This window comes from Heteronotia binoei, chromosome 2 (assembly GCF_032191835.1).
Source record: "Heteronotia binoei isolate CCM8104 ecotype False Entrance Well chromosome 2, APGP_CSIRO_Hbin_v1, whole genome shotgun sequence".
NCBI lineage: Eukaryota > Metazoa > Chordata > Lepidosauria > Squamata > Gekkonidae > Heteronotia > Heteronotia binoei.
Genome location: NC_083224.1, coordinates 41369922 through 41386724, shown reverse-complemented (window position 1 = coordinate 41386724; position 16803 = coordinate 41369922). Strand labels below are relative to the sequence as shown.

The 16803-nt window shown below is 41.7% G+C and overlaps 2 protein-coding genes across 3 annotated transcripts in view; one reads left to right on the top strand and one right to left on the bottom strand.

The window, feature by feature from the left end:
• The window catches only part of ZMYND8 (zinc finger MYND-type containing 8), a 101319-nt gene extending 96492 nt beyond the window's left edge, over nucleotides 1-4827 (bottom strand). The window contains exons 1-2 of one of the 2 annotated variants that reach the window (XM_060230842.1): nucleotides 4657-4827; nucleotides 1047-1090 (exon numbers count right to left, since the gene is read on the bottom strand). In XM_060230842.1, the coding sequence (XP_060086825.1) occupies nucleotides 1047-1054 (8 nt within the window). In that variant the 5' untranslated portion in view covers nucleotides 1055-1090; nucleotides 4657-4827. Of the gene's footprint in view, nucleotides 1-1046; nucleotides 1113-4656 lie in introns of those variants that run through there. The other variant, XM_060230841.1, reaches the window with a different exon arrangement.
• Nucleotides 4828-4978: 151 nt separating this feature from the next.
• LOC132566119 (translocating chain-associated membrane protein 1-like 1) overlaps nucleotides 4979-16803 on the top strand; it is a 29523-nt gene continuing 17698 nt past the window's right edge. The window contains exons 1-5 of the mRNA XM_060230838.1: nucleotides 4979-5252; nucleotides 12248-12308; nucleotides 13630-13748; nucleotides 16100-16216; nucleotides 16306-16364. Of these exons, the coding sequence (XP_060086821.1) occupies nucleotides 5133-5252; nucleotides 12248-12308; nucleotides 13630-13748; nucleotides 16100-16216; nucleotides 16306-16364 (476 nt within the window). The 5' untranslated portion in view covers nucleotides 4979-5132. The remainder of the gene's footprint in view (nucleotides 5253-12247; nucleotides 12309-13629; nucleotides 13749-16099; nucleotides 16217-16305; nucleotides 16365-16803) is intronic.

The window sequence follows — 16803 nt, the reverse complement described above, 5'->3', positions numbered from 1 at the left end:
CAGCCATGAGTGTGGGAAACAGATCAGGTTTGGATTGGGAAAGTTTAGATTTTCCTAGTCCCCATCCATATAACAGCCATTTCCTATGCCCCAGTCCTCATGGAAGCCATATCATTCCACCACCAGAGGCCTTTTTGTTTTTCCAGTCAGCAGCTGAATATCTGTTGTAAGGATGCGTGTGTTTACACGGCAACTGGTCGCAAGTGGATTCTGCTATTTCTACACAGTGAAAATACAGTTTCAAAGGGCATTATTTAGTGTGTGTGGATGCACCAAATGTGTCTTGTCAGGTTCTCTGAATTCCCAGCTTTCCTTTTTTTAAAAAGGGTAAGTCTCTGTTCAATTCTGTTGTGGAGATATACCTTTCCCCTTGCATCTCTGCAACAGAAAGGGCTAGAGTTTTTTTAATGAAAGCTGAGAATCTGGTGAGCCTGATTTTTATGTTGGTATTATACCATAACAATACAATTTTTTTAGAAAACTCTGAAAAGCCGCAGTGGAGACTGAAGCCACTCCCAAGTGGCTAGCTACAGGGAAATTGTCAGGAAACCTGCCATACATAAGCCCTCTTGCTGCTTTACTGTATCAGCAACCACAGCAGCAGCAGGGAAATTACATACACCTGTCCGTATGCAGAGAACACCTATAATTTATAAACTCCACACATCTGAGAAAGTTGTGACTCACAAAAGTTTATACTATAATAAATGCTATTAGTCTTTACAGTGCTACTAGACTATTGTTTTATTTGGGGCCTGTCTAAGAAAGTGATTTCCTAGATCATTTTCAAACTTCCATTTTCATACAACTTCAACCTACAATACACAACTAGTAGCTAGAAGTATAATATTTTGACCCAACTTAGTGCTCCTGAATTGCTAATAAATAATGAAGAGTTGCTGGTAAAGCAAGCTGTTCTCATTGGCAGAAGGCCTGCAGAGACCTGCTCATACAGAATTTTTTAGTTTAATCTACAAACCTTGTAAATCTCCATTAATCCAATGTTAACAGTATGTAACAAGCCATTTTAAGTTGATTGTACTCACCCCATCATGACAACCAAATTCTTGTGAGACTTTCTTTTACAGTTCTGGAAGAAAAACTTTGTTTTAGGATCCAGATATAAGAAAAACAAGTCAATACTGCTTAGCAACAGATTAATTGTACACAATGCATTAACAAATACATAGTCAACATGGTTAAGTTTATTAGTACTTTGGTTTGCTTCTGTACCATCATTCTCATAGTATAATCCTGTACAGAGTTACACCAGTTCAAACTCACTAACTTCAATGAGCTTAAACAGCAGTAACTCTGCAAAGATTGTAATACCATACATACCTAACATCCATAATAGGAAAAGAATGGTATATTTCAGGGGTGGCCAATGGTAGCTCTCCAGATGTTTTTTGCCTACAACTTCCATCAGCCCCAGCCAGCATGGCCAATGGCTGGGGCTGATGGGAGTTGTAGGCGAAAAAACATCTGGAGAGCTACCGTTGGCCACCCCTGGTATATTTGTTTTTAAAAAAAAAAACAAATAAATATGAAAGAAGGCCTCGCAGCAACCACTGGACAACTTGCTATCACATGACTCATCCAGGCTCAGCGGCTTGCTAGTACACCCACTGCATGAAAGCCAGTGTGATTTTCCAACAAGTGGCAATTAATTTCCATAGTGAGCTAACCAATCCAAGATTTCGCTGAGTCCAAACCTGGATGTAAAAGGTGAAATCCGGATATGAATTCCAACTCAGCAGCTTCACACCAGGAATCTTCCCTTTAAACTGTTTTAGTGAAATGCGGCAATTCAAATGTGACATACACTATCACTGCCATCAGTGCCTTTATGCCATTCACACTGGCCAAACTGAATAAAGTGATCACACCCATTAACAATTTCAATGACTATGACATTCAGCAACAAACTTAAAACTTGCCTACTTCAGCCTAAAAAAGAAAAGCAAAACTCTACTGTAAAATTGTTGAACTGGAATTTATAAGGACATCTGACACTATCAGTCCTGGCCTCAACTGAGACAAGGAGTGGTAAAGCTCATTACAGAAAGTAATTTTCCATCTGTTCATTGTACTTTGTTACTCCATCAGCAGTTAAAAGGGATCCACACACAATCTGGTGGGAGACACTACACACACCTAAAACTTGTATTTGTATGTATTCCTTACCACCATATTTTGTAATAATACCAGCAGATTCCCTCGTTAGCCTGACCATTGGCCCAAATCAGTATTGTCTACTCAAACTAACTTCTTTTTCAATCTCAGCACTTCTTCCCTGTAAAACAGTAGTAAACTTTGGCTACCTACAACTAAGCCCTTTTGTAGTGGCGATACACAAGCCCCCAATGCTCATCCAGATATTTATTTGCACATCTACAGGCAGGTACCTGCTATACATTTGAGCTGTACAGTGGAATAATCATGACTAGCGCCAGGGGAAGGCATTCTGTGACAGAGTCTAGCTCAGAGGCTCATAACGTTGCACCTATGAGCACCAACTGACACCTTTCCTAGTGACCAACCACAACATCTTCTTAGAAATTGGGCAGGGCCAGATGGGATGGGCAGTTCTCCTAACAAGGATTTGCCCCAACCATTTATTTATTTACCTCTTTTTATCCCACCTTTCTCCACAGTGGGGACCCAAAGTAATTTACATTATTCTATACCATCTTTTATCATGACAGAAACCCTGGTGAGAGACTGGCCCACGGTCACCTAGAAAGCTTCCACAACAAAGTGGCGATCTGAGCCCCACTATTCCAATATGCTAACCACATTGGCTTTTCATCCTGAAGGGAACTGTGCTCTCTTTGTAAAATGTAAATAATGTAGTCACATTTGAAGAGCCCAGAAAATTAAAATAATATATGGTTGAATCCCACAGAGGATTTCCACTTCTGGCCAGAAAAGGGGGATTTTCTCTAGTTCCCTTCTCCTCCAATAGATCAGCTACTCCTTCTAAAGCTATTCCAAAGAGTTGTATCCCTTAAGAATCAGCATTCAGGGAGACAGTTTTGGGGCTGCAGCAGGAGGGGGAAGCTGAGAAACTTGTACTCTGGACAAAAATTCCTTCTGTCTCTTTAATACAGGCTTAATATGTGAAAATAGGCAGCTGAACCTTTTCATAGCATAGAGTACATAACACAGTCTGGCAAATAACAGGTCATTATGCTTCTATGAAAGGGGAAGAATTATTTCTCTCCATACTATTGGCAGCCTTATTTGTGGAGTGGATACTATAAAACAGCTTGCCCATCTTCAACCATTTTAGCCCAATGGGCAACCTGGAAGACTGTATCACTTAATAGTTACCTCTCAAGGTCATAAAAACCTATACCCTCAAAGGAAGGAAGGAAAGGTTCTAAAAACAATGTTGATAGAATTATTAGGAGGGAGCATCTTTCCTAGATTTGTGTTTCTTAAGAGGAATTCATTTCTTTCCCAGAAGTTTTTCCTGTCCAACTAATTTACCTTTTAACATGTAACATAAATATATACATCATTCTAGCTTGCCATTAGGAAAAATACATTAAAATATAGCAGAAGATGGGTTTAATATATGTATTAATCGTATATTAAACCCATCTTCTACTATATTTTAATGTATTTTTCCTAATGGCAAACTAAAATGATGTATATATTTATGTTACATGTTAAAAAGTAAATTAGTTGGACAGGAAATACTTCTGAGAAAGAAATGCCTTCTTTTTGACCCAGGTTTATTAGCAATAGAATAATTAACAGGCATTCTCAGATTCTGACAAGTTACTGTTTTATGGTTTCCCCCGCTAATTCAACCCAGATCAAAGGTTTTCTGAATTTGTTAATTTTACTATTCTGCTATTGGTTTTTAACTTTGTACCACTTGGCATTCCAAACCCCACCAGCTATATGTGGCTCTGCTTACTGTACCTCATTTCTCGTCTGAAGAAGTGTGCATGCACACGAAAGCTTAGTTCGGAATAAAACTAAGTTGGTCTTAAAGGTGCGATTGACTCCTATTTTGTTCTACTACTTTAGACCAACACGGCTGCCTATTTGGCTCAATGTTCAAGGTGTTTCTGACACATTATTTTAATAATCCTAACAACCTTAAATTAAATTTCAGAATCCAAGATAGTAATACCTGCCCAGCATATGAACTAAAGGAGAGTTCTGATCTTCAAACCCTATTAAATACATTCGTGTATGGAAAATGTCAGGGTAAAGAATCCCTACGCACACTGTATTAGGAACAAGCAACTTTGATTCCCCACCGCCGCTCATGGGTCCTCGGAAGCAAATCCCTAAGAATTCCCTTCAAGAATTTTGCTGTTGGCTACAACCTCAATGTTAAAGCTGAGTACTGTTTTATACCATTTTTTATATATTTCTGTAACTGAGTTGGGCAACCGACAGGAAAGATGTGAAATGTTCTATGTTCATGAGGCAAAATAAAATGCAAGTCTAACGCGAACGGACACGAGGACTACTCGAAAGTAAAAGCCCCTGAAGTCAGTAGCTTCACTTTTGGGTGAACCATGCTCTCAGCATTAAGATGCACGTCAGGAAAAGGGCAATTTGGGGGGGGGGGGGGGTGCGATAAAAAAGGACGTGGAGAGTTTTTCCAGAAGCCACCCCTCCCCCCAATACCTGGAGGCTCGCTCTTCCTAGTAAAAGTCCTCAGAGGCGGCTGTGCAGTTCGACTCTACCACAGGCACAGAAGACACCGAGTGGACGGACTCTTGTAGTCCCGCCTCTGGGCTGCCCTGATTGGCCGGATTTCTTTGCCACTCAAACAGCCTCCAAACAGCCGTTGAGAACGTTGACCAGCCTCTTTCTCCGCCCCCCACCCTAAGAAAAACCTTGTCTCCAACCCAGCACAGCGATTAGCCGCGGCAGCCGTCCGTCAAAAACCTATGCGCGACGATTGGCCCAGCTTCGAGAAGGAAGGCGGCCCCAGCGGTGCAAAGAGGGGGGAGGGGAGTCGTCGGTGTTTACTGGGCGTGAGGGAAAGACGAGGGTTGTGGGAGAAGTCATAAGAACTGCGCCTGTTCGTTCCACACCCACCCACCCTTCAACTTTGGCACTGGAGTCAACCTTCCTCCGAAACCTCTGCCGCCACCGACATGGGGCTCCGGAAAAAGAATAAGAGCCCGCCAGTACTCAGCCATGAGTTCGTCATCCAGAACCACGCGGACGCCGTGTCTTGCCTAGCCCTAGGCCTCCTCCTGGGGCTCATGTTCGAGGTACCTCTACAAGAGGGGGTGGGGAGTGAGACGGAGTAGGTGGGGTGAGCAGCAGCGCGCGCTTCTGCCTGAGCCACGCCCCTTTCTCGCACTCTTTCCAGTTTTCCCATGTGCTCCCCCGTCCCACCTCGGCAGCTCGAGCTCTTCCTCTGGCGAACTGCTTCGCACTGTGACGTTCCCGCGTCTCCTTGGGAGGCGTGTTTTCTGGAGAAACAAATTATGCCCAGCGAGGCCTGCTTCAACCACCGGTTTTCTCTCCCCTCGCCCTCTTCTGCAGTTGACAGTTATTGGGCCCTTTTAGTCCACAAGTTAGGTGGGAAGCAAGCAGTCTAAAAGCTGATCCAGGAATGATTTGACCAGCCCCCTACACAGGGTTTTCCATTGGGGGGCATTTCAAGTCCCTAGGGGGAAGTGGCGAATTAAATTATAGTTAATTTAATTAAAGTTGTTAAAGTTACATGTTTAAGTGTTAAATGTTAAAGTGACATTAATTAGACTAATAATGGCCCAAGGTGTGCAGGAGCCTTGCCAGGGCCTGACACACACACACCCCTTTACCCACCTTCTCTCGGCCTCATCATTCTCTGGCTTGCCACCTTCCTGTTGTTGCTGCCCCACTCCCTGCAAAGTTTGCGGGAAGCATAGAACCAGTTGGCTCAGGGCATGTGTAGCTGGGCACTGCTGCGCAGCACTGGTGTGGTGGTTCTGTCAATCCTTCCCTCAGCTGGAGAGAGCCAGCTGAGTTGCTCACACTGGGTTGACTGGCCCAATGGCTGTAGTGTGGCTGACTTTTCCTGCTCAGAGCAGCTGTTCCTGGCAGCAGTAATAGCACCGCTGCTGCCAGCTTCCCTTGAGCACCTGAGCCATAGCAGCATCAGCTTTCACCCCCTAGCTCTGCCAAGACTGCTCCCAGCTCTTTGCAGTGTGAAAGGTTACGCTGAGCTGGGTACTTGAGTGTGGCAGGGCCACCCACAGTCAGTTGCAGCACTCAGCCTTTGCTGCAGCCAGGTGCCTGCAGTGTGCAGAAGCTACACTCAAAAGTCCCTCCCTTCTCTCTCTCTCTCTTCCTCCTTCCAGCTGGAAGGAGTTGCCACAACTACAGGCAGTGCCCAACTACAGGCAGTGCCCAAGCACTGGCAATACAAAAGGATGGGGTGCCCCCAAATTGATGGGGGTGCTGACTGTGCTGCCCCAGTGCTGGTTATGGCCCTGCATCTGACAGACTGATTGTACAAGCTAGCCAGGCCAGATTCTTGGTGGTAGCCTCAATGATCTAGATGTGCTGTCCTTTCTTTAACTTCATGTTAAGAGAAAATTAAAGACCATGTGAAATGTTCATTGAAAGGTTTTGCAGATGTTTCTGGCATCTCTACCAGTTTCAGAATCTCCAGTATCTGTTCACCTTGTTTACTGAAACTGGCCACCTGCAGTTACAGCATTGACTTTTAATGTTGCAACTCAACCCTGTACCATATAAAAGTGATCCCCAAACGTGTGCAGGGAACACTGCCTGCACTGCTGAGTAGCTGCGGATATTATAGGTTAGCGTATTCAAGCAGACTGGAACCCCAACATCATTTTTCTGTAAACTAGTGCTTAGATATGTGGGTTTTAAGAGACCTGGTCTTGTGTGTTTGTGAGTTGATCAGATAATACAGTAGCATTAAACAAGTTCAGGTTGTCATAGTAATAATATATTGTAGGTATTGATATGCTCTTGTAATGCTGATAAGATGGTGTAACCAATAATTACAGGTATTGTTGCTGCTGTTCTATACAGGAAAGCTGTTATCATTCACTGTATCCGTTAGGACTAGCTGCCCAATTCTGAGTGCATTTGATCACATGTATGTAGAATTCCTGTATTTAGTGCTCTGATCTAGGTGAAGATCAGTCATGGCCTAGGGAAGTTGCTGATCCTGCTGAATGCAAATTTACTCAAAGGTGTTCAACAGCAGAGCACAGAGAGTCTCAGGTGCTACTTTCCATGTCCTATGCAAGGCTATGAACAGCTGAAATTCAGGGGTTTCCAGATGAACACATCCTTATCCAAATGACTCAGCAACCCAAACCACAAAACAGAGCTCTGAAACAGAAATGGTCTGCAGTAAGTTAAAAAAAAAAACTTTACGGATGTAGCGTGAAAATGCTACACATCTGGAAAATTACAGTGCAGTCCTAAACCAAATTACACCCTTTATAGCCTGTTGACTCCAATGGACTTAGAAAAGTGTAACTAACTTAGTATTGCACTATTAGTCCTGTCCTACAACATGCATTCTTGCACTGGTTATTAATTAGAAGACTATTTGTTACATAAATTTTAAATCTAGGGCCTCTTAATGCAACTGCACTGCTGCTGGCTGGAGCATTACAAACAATTGGTGCAGTGTCAGGTGAGAATCCTCAGACAAATAAAGGGTCTTGTTCAATTTTCTCTCTCAGCTGTGGAGTCTTGTGAGCAAAATTCTACTTTGTGAGTTACTGGCGTTAAGGTTGTGAGCTACTGCATGAATTAGTTTGCTCTGGGACCATATCTCATGAGTTAAGACAAAAAGGTGTGAGCTGGAGGCTAAAAACTGAGCTAGCTCACACTAACTCAGCTTTGAGGGAACACTGGTCTTGTTCTGTGTGACTGAGGACTGTTCTTTGTTCCAGGTTCATCATTACCATTCAGACACTACTTCAGTATGGATTAGAATCTTGATTGTACTAGAGGTGAACTGAATACAAATTTGTAAAGTTAAGTGTTAACACCAGGAAATAGTCTTTGGGTATTTATTTAGATATTTACACTGATGGGAACCAACAGTGGCTTACAACTTAATTCTTCCATCCTTCATTTTTATCATAACAACAACAAACCTGTGAGGTAGGTTAGGCAAAGAAAGAGAGAGCAACTGGCCCAAGGTCAGCCTTGCAAAGTTTGATGGGAGAATGAGGATTCAAACATTTGCCTACCAAATCATAGTCTGACACTCCAACCACTACATCATGACTGATGTGGTTTACCAAACTGGTCACTTTCAGGAGGTCTAAATCTGAAATTGTTGAGAGACAGAAACACCCTTCAGACAGAAAAGTTTGTGGACATGGATAGGTAAAGGGAGGCAGATATAGAGATACAGGATAGGATTATCATTCAGACATCGGAGTTACAGAAAGAGGGAGAAAGAAGAGTGATGTTGAAGATCAGCCTCCTGGGGTTTATAGTGGAGTAAGGGAATTGTGGTGTTCCTTAGGCCCAAGAATTTTCTAGCTGTTGTATTTCTTAGGTAAGATGAAGAAACCTATAATAATAGCACTGGACAGCCTAGATGCCACATCCCCCTATATAATAATCCCTTGAGAATAGTTTTCTTCATCTTACCTAAAATAGGTTGAAGTGGCACTGTGCTAAGACTGTTTGTGAATTGTTGGTGGGGAGGTAAGCACTTAAATACAGCTGTGCTCTCTAGTTCCTGCCTTCACTCTGCAAACCAATTGCACTAATCTAAATATAAAATATGGCCAGAGGATTTGGCATAGTTCTGCTGCTCAGTGCTGTGGATTATTTGTACAGAGAACCTGCAAGAGGTTGTTCACATGAACTTTTTTTTTTTGCAGGACTGGAAATGTGCTATTTGACCTATAACATAGTATGTTTAGAGGTATTTGTGTAATAAAAGTTAGTTACGAATGCTGATAGGCTGAAGTAGACAACAGAATTCAGGTTTTAAAAACTAGGATTATCCAAGTGCAAGAGTTTTCTCTTGGGTCTCTAGTAGCAACAACAATATTTCAGTTCCACTTAGACTCTTCTTTATTACTGTTTAATAATACAGTTGCAAGCAATGGTAACGATAGTCAAAGTAGTATGCTAGCAGCAACCTTCATAACTGATGTCTTATGTTTAAAACGTCTACACATGCTGGTTCTTTTTCAGCGTACAAAGCGTGATGTAAAGTTTCCTCCTTTCAATATATCTAAAGCAGGGGTGCCGAACTCATTTGTTATGAGCGTCGGATCTGACATAAATGAGACCTTGTTGGGCCAGGCCATGTGTGTACTATTTAAGATTAGATAGCAGAGATACAAATTTTATAAAGAACACAGACAATTAAAAAAAGAAACCTTAAAACATGCTTAAAATATAAGCACTTATCGGATGCTTTCTTTGTGTTTCTCCCATGGGATCCAGGGAACTGGGCAAAGGAAGCTCTGGCTCTTTCCTTCCTTCACCAGGGGACTGGGAGAGGGAGCCTCATCCAATAGAAGGAAGAGAGGCTTGGTTCAGTAGCTCTGCTGTGCAATTGAGAGAGCCCGGCAAAGCAATCTATTCCTCCCTCCCCTTCCTCTCCAAGGGAGAAGCCTCAGCCAATGGAGAAAATAGAGATATTGCTCTGTAGCTCCTGTGCAATTGAGCAAGCCTTGCAAAGCAAGCTGTCGTGCAGAAGGAAGCAAGATATAGGGAGAAGGAAGCAGATGACAGCCAATTGCTCAGGGGCCTGATTTGGCCCCCGAACTGCATGTCTGACACCCCTGATCTAAAGCCTGTAGATTTGAAGAAGAAAACTGATGAAGAGACATGTCTTATGGAAGACATGGTTGCCTCAGACTCACGATGGAATATAATGGTAGATTAATTTGTTTAACTGTTTAAACTATGAAGCAGCAGAGTTGAGATTATGAACCAGCAGAAATGAGATTAAACTCCTTTCATTTCAGTGTGCTTAAGCACACATGATAGATTGTGTCCATTAATGTTGTTGATTCCTTTGCCTGTTGTTCAAAATGTACAATTCACACTCCACTTTTTAAAGGATTTTAAATATTTCCTTTTAGTTTGCATTAAGAAATGTTTGAACTGTTGTTTCTTCAGGTTGTTACCTGCTAATCGGGTTTGAATAAAGGTTTTTTTTAAAAAAAAAATTCTGTAATTCACTGTACATCATTGCATGTGTGTAATATAATATCTATGCATGGAAATGTCCTTGTAAGTAGTCTGCATAAAATTAATACAGAAATATGTCTATACCATGTTTCTGTTTCCACATGCTAAAGGTGAAGCAAGGAATATGTAAACAGGGGGATTCGCAGGCCTACATCCGCTCTTGCAGCGCAGTCCTGTGCAGAATTATTCCAGTTTAAACTCACTGAAATCAATGAGTTTAGACTGGATTAACTCTGTATAAGATTTTGTTGTTGGAGAGGAAATTAATCTTTGAGATTTCATCTAAAGAGGAGCTGTGTGTATATATGCAGGACTAAATGTAATGCATCACTTTTTTATTATACATAGAAATGCACAAGTCAGCATGAATTTGAGATATTCATGTGTTTTATGTTTTTGGACTGGCACAGATTAATGCTGTCATCACTTTATGCATAGTTGTGGGACTGGGAGGAGGTTGCAGACTTAGCATTCTCAGCAAAGCACTGGGTTTACCTGTTAATAATTATTATGTCTGCACTGAGATTAACCATTGTTGATGTGAAAGTGGGTTTTCTCTTAATCCAGGTTTGAATCTAGTTTCTGATATGTTGAGGAATACTGCTTAGACTTAAATGTGGTTAATAGTGCAAATGCTACAACTAACCATAACCAAAGGGGTTTTGTATGGGAGAGGAAAGGGAGCACACAATCCCTTGGAAACATAGGATTGAAAGAGACTTCCAGTGTCATCTACTCCAACCCTCTGCACGAGTTCAGGAACCTCCACACACACACACACACACACACACATCCCCAGTGACCCTTGCTCCATGCCCAGAAGATGGCAAAAACTCCAGGATCCCTTGCCAAACTGGCCTGGAGAAAAATTGCTGACTGATCCTAAAGTGGTATGTAAGAAAGGGCAACAAGAACTAAGCACTGATGCAACCCTTTCTGCCCTCCTTCTCATGATCTACTTAAAACACAGAATCTGCATTGCTGTCAGATGGCCATCTAGCCTCTGTTTAAAAACCTCCAAGGAAGGTGAGCCCACCACCTCCAATGAATCCTGTTCCATTGAGGAACTCCTCTAACTGCCAGGAATCTTGATCATAATCTCTTACCCATAGTTAAAGGGCTGCTAATGTTGGATTTACATTACCCTTTGGTGTACTCCACTGATGATTTTATAATTTGGTCATGCAATCTTTTGTGCATACTAATTCAGCAAGATTTGCAGCACTATTCTAAGCAAAGTTAGACTTTTATAAACCCACTGACTTCAGTACAGTGGTAAAAGGTAAAGGTAATCCACTGTGCAAGCACTGAGTCATTCATTACCAACCCATGGGGTGACATCACATCATGATGTTTTCTTGGCAGACTTTTTACGGGGTGGTTTGTCATTGCCTTCCCTAGTACAGGGGTAGACTGGTCATTTAACTTACAGGGCACGTTCCTGATGGGCTAGAAAGCTGCTGAAGCCAGAAGAAAGCAAAGCCTAAGCACCAGTAGCTCTGGCAGCATTGTAAAGAAGAGAAGACTGCAGATTTATACCCCACCCTTCTCTCTGAATCAGAGACTCAGAGCAGCTTACAATCTCCTATAGCTTCTCCCCCCCCCCCCCCGCCACAACAGACACCCTGTGAGGTGGGTGGGACTGAGAGGGCTCTCCCAGCAGCTGCAAGTGGAGGAGTGGGGAATCAAATCCTGTTCTCTCAGATAAGAGTCCGCACACTTAACCACTGCACCTAACTGACTCTCAAAACAGTCAGTGACATCAGCAACAATGCCTGCTTAACTGGTGATGAGGCAAGAGGAGACAACAGATGAACAGATACCCATTGTTGGCACTGCTGGCCACATCTGCGCAGGACAGGGCTAACTGGAGGCAAGGGCCATTCAGCCTGGCCTGCTCCTGGGCCTTCTTAACTTCTTAGTCTGCCCCTGGTTTAGCTCTGCTTATGATGGCTCTATTAGTAGCAACTTTAAAACCGCATGTTATGGACCAGGATTACATAGAGATATACTCAAAATGCTCCAATTTGAATATTTGTATTTTTGTTATCTTAAATTTCAGGTTACAGCCAAATATGCCATCATGTTTATAACAGTTCAGTACAATGTTACGTATACTGCAGGTAAGAATGTACTTGTATTTTTCCATATTTTATACTATGTCCTTATATCTTTAGTAATAAAATACTGATGTTTCTTAAACTAGTAATTTAGCTAATGGGTTGAATCCAGCAGAGCTGTCAGCAGGAGTTCAACTCTGCATACTGAAAAGGGAGGAGGGGTGTTCACTCCTTTCCCCCTCCTGTCTGCAGCTCTGCAACCTGCAGACCTCCACACAGGTTTTAGAAGGGATAGCTTTGGAGAGGAGAATGCATCAAAAATCTACATCCACCAGCACCTTCCTTTTACTGATGGATTGTTAGACCAAATCCATTATTGAGCTATATCCTGCTGCCCTTCTTCACACAGAAGATTTCTTGGGACAGAGGAGGAATCTATACTTAGCTGAGTGGAGTGGTAGATACAGCCCAGTCTCTGTAGCTCTGTGGTATGTCAGTGCTTATGGGATGTTACAAAGTAATTTAAGCAAATGAAGGGGGGAAGAGGGGGAAAAGAGATCCTTTCCTACAAAAAGCTTATGTCCATAGTCCTGGAGGATACAGAGAAAAGATGGGAAAGATAAAACAGAAGCAGCAGGTGCAACCACATTGGTTTATATCTGTCCCCTGTTAGGCGTACTTAGGCCTTGTTCAGGTTGCCAATGAAATTAAGGGTTTAAGCAGTGGTTTTTCATCAAAAATGTGAATTTTGAATAAGGTTCTGAAATCAGGGAAGTGAATACTGGAAAAGAGTTCCAAGCATGTGGGACTCTGAGGGGAGCACAAATGGAGCATTGCCCAGGTACAGGGCAATTTTCAATTAGGCTTAGACTGTGTTTGATTTTCATGGTGGAAGCCGTGTTGGTCTGAAGCAAAAGAACAAAGCAGTAGACAAGTGCACCTTTAAGACCAACTAAGTTTTATTCAGAATGTAAGCTTTCATATGCTCTTAAGCAGACTTCATCAGACAAAATGGGAATGGAAGCAGCAATTCTTAATATAAGTGGGCAGTGTACTCTTATGCTTGGAACTCTTTTCCAGTACACTGCCCACTTACATTCTGAATAAAACTTAGTTGGTCTTAAAGGTGCACTTGTATAAAAATTTATGTTAAGCTGTAAATATCTCAACATCAGTCACCTAATAGACCTCAAACCTTTACGTTGGAATTATATTTAACTCAGACTAGAGAACAAGTTTTTCAGACTAGAGAACATGATTTTATTGTAGCAGTCTATTTAGGATACACAGCGCTACTGAACACTTAATTTTGTGTGTGTTCTTTTACTTTTCATGTTTTTAATTAGTTAGATACTGTTGTAATAGCAATATTGTACATTTTCAGATGACATGTCCGAACCAGTTCATTTCTATGAGTATGGTCCAAAAGACATGGCCACCATCTTTTTCTACATGCTTATAGCCATTATTCTGCATGCAGTGATTCAGGAATACATACTAGATGTAAGTTTACAGTTATTGCATGGGTGTGGGCGCATTGGATGTTGTGCATTTTTAATATTGTCTCTAAACATTTAATGAACAGAAAAAAATCTTATTACCAGTAAGCTTGTTAACTAATACGCATAAAAGAGCAGCTTACTTCAGATTTTGGTCTATTATGAGTGGGATCCCTTTGTGAGGGTAAATAAGCAGGTGTGCATTTTGACAATGGAAGTTGGGGAGGAACTCCTCTGCATAGATTGCACAAGCCCTGTAACTGACAGTTCACTTGGAGAGAGCTTCCAGAATCAGACTGTAACCCTTGTTTGTCCTCCCCCACCAAATTGTGGGGCCAGAGACTTCTTTACAAAGTGTTTCAGTCCTGAGCTTAAGATGGATGTTGTGCCTTGAAGATGCTGGATCCACTTGTTGCAGGCCCTGTTGTTGAGTGGACAGATGAATACAGGTCAAAAGGTAGTGCCACGTGGGCTGCTAAATCAAAGAGATTACCATACCAAACTGCCTTATGTGACTGTGAGGTACAGTGTTTTGTGCCACAGAACTGTCAGACAAAATAATATTGGATATGGCAGACAATTTTATCAATGACTATGATTCCCCTTTGGTACATTGCAGATGACATTAACTTTATAAAGTTCCTGTAAAGCCCTCTTAACGTGAACAGACAGCAGCTTGGTAGGTTGTGCCATGTTTCATTGGTTTGCCAGTTTCTAAATTTAATTTGGCAGCTTATTGATTTAAGGTACATTTTAAATCAAGAATCTTGTAAATAAAAAAAAATGTATTTAAATTGGCTATGTGTCCCAACATGAGCTAGCACACAGGATTAAAAAAAACCCCACCAAGGCTCAAAAACTGGGATACTTACCTGGCCTGCATCTGGGTAGGGGGTAGGAAGGGCACCAGGAAACAGACTGCCTGCCTAAGGTAGGCAAGAGAATCTACAGGAGCCAAACAGCAGATGATTGAAGAGGGAGATATGGATTGGGAGGAAAACAAGGCTGGGCTAGATGCAGGTGTAGAAAGTATTGGGTGAATGATTGGCTCCTTAACACAGAGGAGGCTGGAATAAGACCAGAAAGGGAAATAAAAGGCAGACTTCACAGACAGGCCGGGAAAGAAGGAATCAGCACAAGACTGGAGAGTGAGGCAGAGTGCTATTCAAGAGGAGGAAAGGAGGGACCAGTGCTCAGCTAGCATCCTAGCCTCCCCAGTTCTGAAGCCTGAGGAGCCCCAACATGGAAGGCATGACAGCAGAGAGAAGAGTTGGGAGTGATTCATGAAACTTCACAGTGAGCAAATAACAGTAGTGTAGAGCCCAAACTGCCCTGTGCAGCTAATGCCAGGTGTTGAAATCTACAAGCTACTCCTACTGTGATTTAATAACACCCAAATTGGGAAAGCCAGTTGAGTCATAACTTCCTCACCCTCTCTGGCTAACCTGTAGCAATCACACGAACAGAACCATAGAGCATGAAATATGGCCATTCAGGAATATGCACCATGGTGTACAGTTCACCAATATGAACTCCTTGTTGTGATGATGTGTCGTGAAAAAAGGAAGAATAAAAGGGTGCTGTGTGCAATTATATGCTATTGTTGGCATCCCATCTAGTGTTTTTATGGTTTTAAATTGCATTATATTTATATTGTATTATATGTTGTACACTGCTCTGAGCCCTGCTCGGCAGGAAAGGGCAGTCTAAAATTGAATACATAGTGCTTGGGTTTTGTTTAGTGTTCTTTATAGATCATTTTCTCCCATTGGAGAGAAAAGCAGAATACAAATAATTAAATAATAATTATTTTAGATGTTAGGATTATTTAGGTCATCTCCTGGCCACTGTGTAGTTATGCCAATATTGAGTGGTGGCAGGATAGCATCTGCTTGGGGGATGATGGGAAAGTATTGCTTACTCTGCCACCATTCCACAATTCCTGTAGGACTTTTGCATCTACATGGCTACTTAGGACTCTACTAGGCCCTCTAACTATGAACAGCCTTTACCTCTACTGCATATGAGAGGCAGTGACTAGCTTGGGTCAGATTGTGGCAAGTTTGCTGTGCATGTTACCTTATCATGTGAACAGAAATGCTTAATGTATTCAGAGGGCTGTTGCAGCAACTAATGTGAAAGGATAGATTTATTGTACTTCTCATTCATGGAACTGACGACTAATAGTAGCAACTAAATGGTAAAAGGCCTAGTCAGAGACTCGCAACATTGGAATTTAAATGCTGACGCTAAGAAATGCTGGTACAGTAGAAATTTTAGACTGGTTTCTAAGATATTATAGTAAATAAAGAATGTCACACATTTCCTAATGTATTATGCTTTTTTAATTTCTAGAAAATTAATAGACGTCTCCACTTGTCAAAAACAAAACATAGCAAATTCAATGAATCAGGACAACTAGCATTTTTCTACTTGTTCTCATTTGTCTGGGGAGCAAGCATTTTGTCTGCAGTAAGTAAGTCAAATTATTTCTCTGATGCTTATTTTAAATGTACACTAGTCCAAAATATTTTTTAACTTTGTATTTCTCCCCCATTTAGGAAGAATTCACAACAAATCCAACTCTGTTGTGGAAAGATTACCCTCATTCTCGAATGTTGTAAGTCTTATACGGCCTTATCTGATTTGGTATCTTTGTGGGGGGGGGGAGCACTAGATAAATCAATATTCTGACATAGTTAACCTTCCTCCTTAAAAATAGACTTGAAGGACTAGAGCTTAAATAATTTTTGCCAAATTCTGCCTTGCACTGAGATCCTGAATTATTCATGGCAAAAGTTTCCATGCTCATTCTGATCAATGATCCATCTTGCCTACAGGTAGTAGCTAGGCAGATGTTTCAAATAGTGCATGCAGGTATGGTGGCAATATGCATGGCCTGTTCATCCCCAAGTATTTGGCAGTTCAAGTCATTCGACCACCACATTTCTAATATATTTAGAGTGTTTGTCATTCTTTTTTTTTGAAGCTATGCTGATTGCTATCAGAATGTGGCAGTGATTATAACAGACTGATATTGTTGTAACAAGAGATTCCCT